At 45.3% G+C, this 11,916-nt stretch overlaps 1 protein-coding gene across 1 annotated transcript; it reads right to left on the reverse strand.

The window, feature by feature from the left end:
* Positions 1 to 7,166: 7,166 nt before the first annotated feature.
* On the reverse strand, positions 7,167 to 11,038 carry LOC100824505 (subtilisin-like protease SBT3.9). Its single transcript, XM_003572288.4, has 10 exons — positions 10,789 to 11,038; positions 10,596 to 10,687; positions 10,410 to 10,507; positions 10,149 to 10,313; positions 9,433 to 10,049; positions 9,250 to 9,305; positions 8,877 to 9,143; positions 8,653 to 8,770; positions 8,325 to 8,496; positions 7,167 to 8,244 (listed from the first exon to the last, which is right to left on the reverse strand). The coding sequence occupies exons 1-10, from the start codon at positions 10,867 to 10,869 to the stop codon at positions 7,691 to 7,693; spliced, it is 2,220 nt and encodes a 739-aa protein (XP_003572336.1). The 5' UTR covers positions 10,870 to 11,038; the 3' UTR covers positions 7,167 to 7,690.
* Between the last annotated feature and the right edge of the window lie 878 nt (positions 11,039 to 11,916).

The following is an 11,916-nucleotide window of genomic DNA, read 5'->3' on the forward strand; positions in this document are numbered from 1 at the left end:
TGAGTCCGGCCGCGGTGGTGAGCAGGAAAGGGTGTGCGCATGGTTGCAAGGAGATCCGCGTGAGGTCCTCCGCCGTCGTCCGAGCGTGTGTGAGACCAGTGGCGCCAAGTCCGGCCAACCTAGATCCCGCACGCGCGAGTCCGGCGGCGCCAACAGGCCTAGGGTGTGGCAGCAGCTCCTCCGTGGCCCTGTCCTCACTGTAGTTGACCTCCTTGCCGGCCACCGCCACGTCCTTCTCCGCCTCCACATGCAGCTGGCAGTGTTGGTGGTCAGCACTCAGTAGTGGTCACGTGTTAAAATAAATTGTCTAGCCTCTTTCCATTAGTTCGGATTTTTTTTTCAGATGGCTAGCGCATGCAATTCAATATCACGGGCGGAAGAGGACATTGGAGGAAGAGTGAGTTCGGTGGAGAAATTTCCGACCGCTGGCCCGAAGGTGGATAGCAAGAATGGGATACAATTTTGCAAGGCTCGGTGGTTGTGTCAGATTACTACTTTACTGGGACAGGTATTTTTTTTTTGGACAAAAAAAGCACACCCTGCTTTTCATTGCCAAAATGGTCGAGAAGAACTCAACAAAAAAAAATACAAAATTAAAAAAAAGAACAAGGGACACAAAACAGACACAACGATCTAAGAAACATCATCATTTGCAGATAGAAGAGCACCTAGCCCTAAGCTGTCTGCCTCTCTTCTCTTCGTAATCTAGCGTCCTCGGATCAACAACGGCCATCGCCGGGGCCGAGAAGCTTCGAGGACCGGTACATTGGCCTTGCTCTTAATTCAGCGGCCAGCAGTGCGGGTACGGCCGAATATTATCTTTTCATTCACGTCTTAGGAATAAGACAATCTCGTTTGGGCGGGCGCGGCCCAAACGAGCGCCTAATCTCTGCTGGAGCCATCCGAGTGGTGGGCCGTGTCCCCGTATGCATGATTGCGAGGGGATTCAGCTCCAGAGCTGGGGTTTCCGGGGGAGGGAGGGAGATCCGAATCTTATTGCAGTTGCGGAAACCCAGCAATGAGCCACGGCGGATCGTTTTGTCCGTTTCGTTCATCAGGGTTGCCCATGCCGGGACACCCTTGTTAGGTTTCGGTAAGAATGCATGGATGGATCGGGCGCCCTTGTACGAGCACGATGCCGACCCGGGCGCTGTTTACACCCGGCAGATTAGGTTGCTGACGAGCTATATGTATCCAGCATCGAGCGACGACGAGGCGGAGCCGGCCACATGCGCGTCTGAATAATTGAGCGAGTGGATACGGCCCGGGATCGATCAATTGCTACAGTCTGCCTACGGGGCACGTGCGCGGTTATCTTCCCCTACTCATCGACCGCGTGATGCCGAATGGACGCCCGGACAAATGCATACTAGTACACCAGTCCGTATTAATTGCAGGGCATACGTACCACTCTCGTTGGAAAGGTGCATCGAGCCCTGTTCTATTGTGGACAAAAAAGATGATCTTAATCACGACCTCAATCCTATATACTACGTATAATCGTTTATTGCGTCCGTAGAATATACATTTGTTGCACTTGCACGTGCAAGTGTGCAACACGGCGTGCCCAATTAATTAGCTTGGACGTATCTACACCAATATATTAAATTGAAGTTGGCAGTGATGCTACGGACGTCGCGGTACGTTACTTCACCGAAATTATGAATCTGTCATCGCTGTCCCCACGCGTCTTTTAATCCCGGCTCCCGCGGTTCTCAAGCGCAGAGAAAACACGTACTGCCCAAAAGAAAAAAGAAAAAAGAGCCCTCCTCGCTCCTCCTCCTCTCCTACAAAACTCACCCTCACCCCCTGCCCGATCCGGATCTCGCCAGCGCCTGCCGCCGTTCTTGGTCGCCTCCACCGGCTCGTGCGCGTCGGCGGCGTCCATGTGCGGAAGGCGGCTGCGGACATGCGGCTCCGTCGCGCGCCCCGACAGCCGCCTCCACCGGCTCGTGCGCGCCGGTGGCTCCCCGCGGGCCTTGGACGGCGATGGGATGAACCTAAGGCCGGGATGACGGAGGCCAGGGACCGCGTCGGTGGGAGCCATCGATGGCCCTCCCGACGGGCAGTGGCGCGCGGCGACCAGTGGCCGGACGCAATGTGCGGGCGACGCGCGGGCGCGGCGAATGGGCGGACAAGGGGGCGAGAGGGCGCAGGCGGACGACGCACAGGCATACCGGGCGGCAAGTGGGAGCAGGCGGCGTGCGTGAGCGGACGGGCGGCGGGAATCTACGGGCGGAGGCGGTGCGCACAAGCGGGTGGCTGTGCATGGCAGCGCGATGTTCGGTGGCGGGTTGAATCGGGACGGGGAGAGCGAGAGAAATTAGGAGAAGGAATTTGAGAAATAAAGTACGAAGTATAAGTAATAGGAGAGCAGGGAAATGATCCATTAAACAAAATTTTATACTGTCGCTTGCTTTATGTGATGGCTGCTGCTGCTTGCTATCTTGATCGATATACCGATGTTTGCTGTTTAAATCATCACCACACAGGAGGTCGAGCGGTTTGGACAGATGAAAGTGATAAACGTTATGATTCCTACATGTTTTTCATTATTCATGATTATATTGATCGAGAATCACTTCAAGTATTCAACAAAAAAAGTTAAAAATTGCTCACACATGATTTTTCAAGTGTGATGTATGTGAGAACAGTGATAACTTAGAGGTAGTGAGCAAAAAACTTGATCATGTGTTACTTTCTCTTTACACGGGATAAAGAAACAAAAAAAATGCAAAAAAAAAACCAGAATATAGCCTACGAAAATAAACATATCATAATCGTTGTATACACACGTGCTCATGAAACAAGTCAGCATTTAATTTGACGTTTGATACAATTTTCCCATGTTCTGTAGGGTTTTTTGCTAGTAATCATTAGTACCACGGTCCAACCAGAAGCAAGCAGGAAAGTATATATACCCGTCGTCGATGTATACAGCACCTCGGGCTAAAATTCGAAGACCCAGAGGATTATGTAGCGGTCTGGTTCCACCGTCTTGTTATCCTTGCCTTAAAAAACCATGTGTTCCATTTACAATTCAATCGGATAAATTTATGACTGGACTTATGAATATTTATCTCATTGGGTCTTGACTGTGTTGAGTGGCTGTAATTCATCTTGACTGTTAGTAATCGGCTTGCTGGGTTTCAGTCATTGTTTATCTTCTTATTTTTCCTGGGAGGTCGTTTTTTATGCTTGACTTGGAAGTCATGAACTTTATTAATTACGTGACTACACCGGAGATATACTTGGCTACTAGTAGTACTATTCAAAAGTTCTCCGTTTGGTGTTCAGGTTTTCAAGGGGACATTTGGTGTTAAGAGGTTCTAAACTTGTTACTAGTATCCTTCTAGACTTATTCTTGTTAAAAATATTATATTACAAAAAGAGAGTAAATTTCACAAAACCACACTTTTTGTGGTTAGGATTTCAACGGGCCAAAGTTATGACTAATAGTCTCACAAAATCATACTTTTTCGGACAGATCTTCTCACAGAACCCAAATCAGGTAATTAAGAGCATTTGATGGTGTTTTTGACAAGTGGGACCCACATGTCGGATGCCAGGTTGGACGGGTCAAACCGTTTCTGTTAAGCTCCTCTGTCTACCCGTGAAATCCCGATTCGATCCTGACATCCGACATGTGGGTCCCATTTGTCAGAAATACCATTAAACGCTCTTAATTACCTGATTTGGGTTCTGTGAGAAGATCTGTCCGAAAAAGTGTGGTTTTGTGAGACTATTAGCCATAACTGTGGCCCGTTGAAACCCTAACCCCAAGAAGTGTGGTTTTGTGAAATTTACTCACAAAAAGAAAATGATTATCTATACAGCCTTATCTGTCAGCTGGAATATCATACTTAGCTGTATTGGTATTTGGTTCAGTGAGAGTGACAAGTCCCAATCGACCAAATCAATCAATTTCACAAGATTTCTTCTGCATCATCGAAATTTCTCCGCTACTGTTAAGAACTTAGGACATCTGTAATGGCTGACTCTTAACCAATTCTTATTAATTTAAAATTTGTTTGTGTGGAAAAAAAAAGAGAGAGAGTTAAGGAGTCAGCCAAAAGTTAGCTAAGAGTCAACCTTTTTTAACCATTGCACAACATTGCATTTAATGCTAACAAATTATTTAAAGTCAGTTTAAAGACACAAGACATTGTATGTGTTATTTTACCGTTTACTCTAGATATGTGAAGAGTCAATACGGATTCTACTATTGTGGATGTCCTTAACGGCCTCACGGCTATGATTGAGTATTTTGCCGGAGAATTGCTTCTTTTGCACCCAGGTGCAGGCCCACAACATGTACCACCGACGGACATGTTGTTTGAATTGATGAGATGGGGGAGGTATTAGAAATGCACCCGGCATAAAACCCACGATCTTAAATTTTGTTTGAAGATACAAAGTTACAAGTTAGTCCTACAGCGTGGACGGACTCGGCTCGGTCCAGCTCGTGGAGAGCTGGCCACCGGCGAGCCGAGCCTAGCTCACCCTGAAGTACCGACGAGCCGTCTTTGCTGGCTCCGCGAGCTCGCGAGCTAGCACTTGCAACCATGGAGAGGAGGAGAAGCTCTGCGTCGCTACACCTGCATCCCCGTCGGACCGAGCCAGCGCATGTGGGGAGCCGAAGCGGCAGCAGCAGTGAGCAACAGGTGTAGCGGCGGCAGCGAGCGCGGCGAGCAGCAGCTGCAGCATTCGATCCCGGGGTGCGTTCTTTTCAGCTTCTGGGACGAGATTCTCGTAGAAACTGCTCTCCCCTGGTCTTCTGGAGAAGTGCATAACAGATTTAGTTAGGCTTCCAAAAAGTTTAGACCAAACTAATTTGAAAAACTAATCAAATTTAGACGACGGCTTCTCCACGAAGATGGGAGAGTGCAGCTTCTCGAAGATGCCGATCTAGGAAGCCGAAAAAACTGGACCCAATTCTCTTAAAGTCCATAAACATCAAAGAACAGCCCGCCAATAACAAAGGCCAGCCCAGCTATGGCTTGTTCCTCGGGCTATCAATCGATTGCTTACGGCAAAACCACATAACGCACAGACGCACTTGATTGATCGTTTCTCTGTCGCGTCAGGTAATATCTAATTTCGTGGATTTGGTTTACATGCCCACCGATGTACAGACCCGCGTTAGTTCTTTGTCATCTTTAGTTTTTTTAATTGATGTCCCAAAATTTTGTACAGAAGTACAAACTACAAATCTAAGAGGTTGTTTTCAATGGTTTTGAAAAAAATTATGGTTTAATTATAGCTCCCTATTTCCAATTCATGTATCCTTCTCTGTTTTTTTTTTCCAAAAAGGGGAGCTCCCCGGCATCTGGATCGAAGCGATACACACAGCCATTTTATTGCAACGTTATGTCATCACAGTACACAAATCATGGGTCGCACAAAGTCGAAACAAAAATAAGCCAAATAAAGCAAGAATCTTGAAGCCGTCTATGAATCCTGAAGTCTAGCAACATGCTGCCAGCCAGCCCGGTTGGATATATCCCGTGCGACCGTCTCCAGCCTGGTGCACCCATAAACTGAAAGCTCCCGCTTGTCCACAGGGACGAGGAAGGACCAGAGACGGATCAAAACGGTGGCCCTGTAGATAACCTGCAAAAAGTGGACAACTCTGGATCTGTTAAAAATAATATCATTCCTACACTTCCAAATAGCCCAACAAATAGCAGACACTCCCACCCTTATGTGAGCCTTAGTGTTTTTGCCTACCCTATTCAACCAGTTCCCAAACGTATTAGAAGTATTCGTAAGGGGGGCAAATTAAAAGTAAAGTAAATAATTCTTCACACAAGTTGAGCAAAAGGACAAGAGATGAATAAATGTTGAATGGACTCCTCGGCGTCACAAAAACTACATTTCATACATCCCGTCCACTTTCTTTTTGCAAGATTCTCTTTCGTTAACACAACTTTACGGTCAAAAAACCACATAAAAATCTTAACTTTGAGGGGGATTTTAAGTTTCTAGAGATAATTCCGTGTAAACACCATAGAGCTATCCATGATGTCTGAGTACATAGATTTCACCGAGAATTCTCTAGAGATAGATAAATTCCACGAAAATTTATCCGGCTGGGTAGAAAGATTTACCAATTGCTGGACTAAATGCAACCAAACAGTCCACTTATTTCCAGTTAGCAGGCGTCTGAAACCTATGTTCAGAGGTACAGTCGATAACACATCTGCAACGAGAACATTCTTCCGTTGTACGATGTTAAATAGCGATGGGTATTGAAGCGCAAGAGAGTTATCTCCCAGCCAAGTGTCTTACCAAAACCGAATATCACGACCATCCCCTAGAATGAAAGTACCTTTGTTACAAAACTCATTTTTAACCCGCATTAGGCCCTTCCAGAAAGGAGAGTCAGACGGCCGCAACTTAGCTTGGGATAGGGTATTGGAATGAAGATATTTATTGCGAAGGAGCTGTTGCCATAGACCCTCCTCGTTAAGTAGCTTAAACAGCCATTTGCTGAGTAAACACTTATTTTTTATTTCTAGCAACTCAATGCCTAGACCGCCCTAGTCTTTTGGGCGACAGATAATGTTCCACTTGGTAAGACGATACTTCCTCTTGGGTTCATCGGATTGCCAAAAGAAACGGGATCTGTAGAAATCCAATCGTTGTCGAACCCCGACGGGTATCTCAAAGAAGGATAACATAAACATAGGCATACTCGTGAGAACAGAGTTGATCAGGACAAGCTGGTCTCCGTATAGCAGTTTGCCCTTCCAACACCCCAATTTTTTCTCAAAACGGTTCTCAACCGCTTTCCACTCTTTGTTGAGCAAGTTTTTATAATGGATCGGAATCCCCAGATAACGAAACGGGAGAGTTTCACACTCACAACAAAAAATCTGTCTATAATCCGACTCTTTCTCTTGAGCCCGACCAAAACAGAAGATTTCACTCTCATGAAAATTTATTTTAAGGCCCAAAAGCTGTTCAAAGATGCACAGGATCAGCTTCATGTTCATTGCCTTTTCTAAGTCATGGTCCATAAAAATAATAGTATCATCAGCATATTGGAGGATGAACACCCCTCCCTCAACTAGATGAGGAATGAGGCCTTTGACCTGGCCATCATCTTTCGCTCTCTCAATAAGAATAGCTTTACATTACTCCTGAATATAGATGGACAAAAATGATACAAATTGTTTATTTTTCATAATAAGAGTAACAATATTCCCTCGTCCCAAATCATTTGTGGTAAAAATACAACTAATACAAGTGCACCAACCAGGTACCCGACATTCTTTATTACAATAATATTAATGCAGTACTATTTGCACTAAGGGCATGTACAATGGGGTGACGTCAGTTTTTTCTTAACGATGACATGCCGGACAATAGTTTATGTGGAAGAGAGAGGAACGAAGAAAATACACAAGACTTCTTTTAAATAAGAGATGATCTCTTCACAAGAAGGAAAGTAAAAAAAAAGACACATTTTCCATTATACTAGATTCACCTTTTCTTAACTTTTATTTAATTAATTTTATTCATCTAAGCACAAATGGTAAGATATGACACTAAGAGATGATCTATCCTACTACATGTTTTGTTGTTTTTTCTAAATGACGTGGAACATATAAGGGAAGCCAGCTTTATGAACCACTGTACATGCCCTAACTGCCCATAATATCCATTCAATCAACTGCCTATAAATTTAAGATACGTCGGACACCGCCATCATATCTTGGATCACGATACGCGTTGCGATGGGGATTCTCACTGAGTGAGTATTGCCGTCTGACCATGTCAAGCTTCCAAATGTGTATCCGCCTTGAACTCTCCGCTTTGCTGTAAATCTCACCGTAAACACGACGCTTCTGCTTGTATCTCTAGTGAATGTGATCACCGATGGCTCCACGGACACATCGACTCCTGTTGGCGCTTCAACCACTGCCTGGTAAGTTGCTTCCACTGGCCCGACATTTGTGACAGTACGTCGGACTGTGATCGACTCCTTGAGGTCTGGCACAGCGATGGATGGCAGGTTGAGCTGGTACAGTTCTCCCATATATGTCCCACAATCATCAAATTGTCTGATTGTGCAGTTCAAGAACTTTTTGTACTCTCTTCCATCTATATCATAAACCAGTCCGGGGTCCATGGCTCTGTCTGGGTTCATGTGGCCACCACCAAAGTCAAAGGGGTCAGCCAATTTCCGAGGGATTCCATCTGCTTCAATGGGTGCGCCGAAATGGTCAATCACAGATGCTGCAATGAACCGAGATGCTCAGGGACCGTGGTGACATTTCAGAAACACATCTGATGCACTATGAAGTATCATTTTATACCTGTGGTGACTATGGCAGATTTGATCATGGCAGGCGACCAACTGGGGTGAACAGACTTGAGCAACGCTGTAACCGCAGAGACATGAGGACATGCCATGGACGTACCAGACATAAAGACGTAGGAGTTGCCCTTGGCTGCCAATATGCTAACTCCAGGTGCAGCTACATCAGGCTATATAAAAAAGTACATAAAAGGTTTAGGCTTTGAAACAGTCAGAAATTAGAAAGGGTTGAGCGCAGCTAATGGCTACATATGCAATAAGCCATAATGACAATACTTTCAAATAAATATACTCCAGTTTAATTGTTTATGGGAAGAAGTTGATACCTTCAGTATGGCAGGGAATGTGGCACTTGGGCCTCTGGACGAGAACGCGGCAACCCTCGGAGATAGCACCCGTTCTCCGACAATGGTTATGGCCGGCGACACTTTGATCATGGGGTTTCTGGTACGGATCAAAAGAGACTTGATTTATTTATTTTGATAACAAAATGCATGTTCAATGCTTCCGAGAATTAATGTAGCATTTACAAGAAAATGTTCATTCTCACCTTGTGCTGGTCGAATAAGAGACGATTCTACGTGCGATTTCGAAATCCACGAGTACACAAGCCAGAATGCGATCACATACGGCCAGGCTGTCGAGCAAGTTCTCGGTATACTGTGCAAAGATGAGGCCCTTTGCGCGGCTCGCCGCCGTGTGGTTTAATACTTCGCTAAATGTTAGCCGAGGCATCATGAACTTGACATCATTGTCTGATGGTGCATAGAAGAGGACGATTTTGCCAGTGACATTGGTCGTCGTGTCACTTAAAGCACTAAATTATACATCAGTCAGACACTCAGCATCACATAGTCAAAATTATTCAACGAAGTAAATGTAGAACTGTTGATTAAACCGTTCAGGCTATTTTGTTTCATTACCTAATGACAACAAGTTCCTGGAAGTCGCTACTGTTTACCGAGTAAAGTGATTGCCCCTGCATTTGATAAACAGCATAAAAGATTCACATGTCAACCTATAAACCGTGTTAATCGCACACCAGCAAATACTAATCACATTTCTACCCAAAAAAAAGGGGAATAATCGCAGGAAAGCATACGTACCACCAGCTTTTCTTTGTTCCCGAGTGTCATCAATGTCGGGAAAGACCGATCAATCGTGCTTGCAGCAACCGTGGTGACCCACGGCAGGGCGTTGAACACCGTCTGCGGGACGGGGCCATCGTTCCCGCCGGCGAACACGACGGAGATGCCTCTCTGCACGGCATGCAGCGTCCCGTAGTACTCGAAGCCAGCAGCTCCCAGCGACAGGGACAGGACATCCACCCCGTCGTGTATGGCTTGGTCGACGGCCGCGAGGGTGTCCGCGACAGCGCCTCTTGCCCCACCGCCCCACAACACCTTGTAGATAGCCAGCCTAGCGCGTGGCGCCCCACCGCGCGCCACGCCTGAGCCCAGGTTGTTGTAGCTCGCATTCCGCACCTGGTTACCGGCGATAGTCGAGGCTACGTGCGTGCCGTGGCCGCCCAAGTCCCTCGGTGACATGTACTCGCCCTTGAGGAGCTCGGCAGGAAGGCCTTTGGAGTACCATCGTGCGCCGATGATCTTTCGGTTGCAGCTCGTGGCGTTGAAAGCCTGACCGGTCTGGCATGTTCCTTTCCACCGTGCAGGCACAGGGCCGTACCCAATGTCGTCAAAGCTCTGTGATTCAGGCCATATGCCTGAAGGATATATATAGATTGAGCCGATTATTGGATCGAGTTCTCCTGTTTTTCTGTACATATGTTAATTAAGCTATATATATATATGGGATTGCAAACCTGAATCGATGACACCGATGATGACATCTTCACCGTATTTTGCTTTCTGGAGGAGGCCCGATTGTTGTGGCGGCTTGTAGTAGTCCATGCCAAGGAAGTCCCAGCTCTGAGTTGTGTGGGCTTTGTGATAGGTGTTCGGCTTCACGCTTAGAACTTCAGGGAATTCTACACCAGGAACATGTTATTAGTTTGTGACGTCCATCATGCATGCAGGTAAGATGTAATGATAAACATGCCTTCTCAGGATTCTTAATTACGTACTTGCAATGATCTCGGCTTGTGATTCGGTCAGCATCGCCGCGAACCCAGAGAATCCATGCTTGTAACTGTACACTATGGACTTCAAGGCTTCGTCCTTGCTGTGATAAATTGAATAAAACAAATTGTGAGCAATCACTTACTGTTAATTTTCGTGGTGATTAATATATGCGTATAAGATGCTATTACCTCCCAAGAACGGAGGTCAGCACGTCATGGTGCGAGGCAGTAACCACGGTTGGATCATCGTGTTTCTTCTCCCCCAGATACACGATGTAGAGCTGAAGAAGTTTTCAACAAACAATATCAGAACAAGCAGAGTTAAGGCATAAACAGAGCAAAACTATGTCAATCTTCCAAAACAAGAAGCATCAGTTCTTACTTTGCTCGATGCGTTGGCTGAAGGAGGCAACAGTGTCACCGCCAGTAGCAGTGCACAAGAGAAAGCTGTACGCAAATCCATGTCTGATTTCCAGAGGTGTGTTATGTTGTTAATTTTTTATTTAGTGTGGCTTTGTGCTCTCTTGCGCATGTACTTATATAATAGAGCAGCCAGGGTGCAAGAACAGTTCAGAAGAACTTTTTTTTGAACAGTTCAGAAGAACTTTTATTGTTTGGAGAACGTGTCTTCGTGTTATTAGGTTCCACACGTGAGAAAGAAAGACTAAATCATTCATGATCAACTCAGAAGACAGAACAAAACACCGTGCTCTGAGACTTTGATAAGGTCCACAACGATTAAAAAACTAAGAGTAGTACCAAACGGGACAAAAGTATTCACGTAGGAGTATTTGAAATCATGGCATGGATGATGGATCTCTACGGTCGCGGCGCTCTACCCGTTGTCAAAGTTGTCATTGTCGGAGTTGCCAATTCCTTTTTGTTTGCGATAGCTAAAAAAGGACATTGTTGGCGACCGATGTCGCAAGCTCCGAACAAAACCATGCAACATCGACGCTAATATGTACGACTATTGATATTCGGTTTTAAAAGGTTGAGAATAGGAATTATATAGAAAAAATTGCACGACCATTTAAGTATTTTTACAACTTAAGAAACGAAAAATATACCTTTCTCAATAATTAGTTAAGACACATCTGGTAGCTCGATAGCACGTAATTTTAAAAAAAAAACTCAAGAGAGTTTTATTGTAGAAATTCTGTAGACTTTTTTGGTACCGGAAAAATTTGATAAACGTGAAGGAAATACAAAGGATGACTCAACGTTGACTAAATTTGAAGGCATCTATACACTAAGTCATGTCTAGATACATTCAAATTTTGACAAACTTAAAACATCTTTTATTAAACGGAGGGAGTAGTAGAAATTATATAGACTTTTGGCACATCAAAAACTTCCACGGGCAAAAATTGGTATGGCTGATCGGTCCGTTTCTCCAATTGCGCAAGTTTTAAGTAAGGACGCAGACACTCAATTAATTTAAACCCTGGTAGTGATGTGTGGTCACTCTCTAATTAAAATCACGTCCTTTGGAGCTGTTTGAAGAGTA

This window comes from Brachypodium distachyon, chromosome 3, assembly GCF_000005505.3.
Source record: "Brachypodium distachyon strain Bd21 chromosome 3, Brachypodium_distachyon_v3.0, whole genome shotgun sequence".
Classification (NCBI taxonomy): Eukaryota; Viridiplantae; Streptophyta; class Magnoliopsida; order Poales; family Poaceae; genus Brachypodium; species Brachypodium distachyon.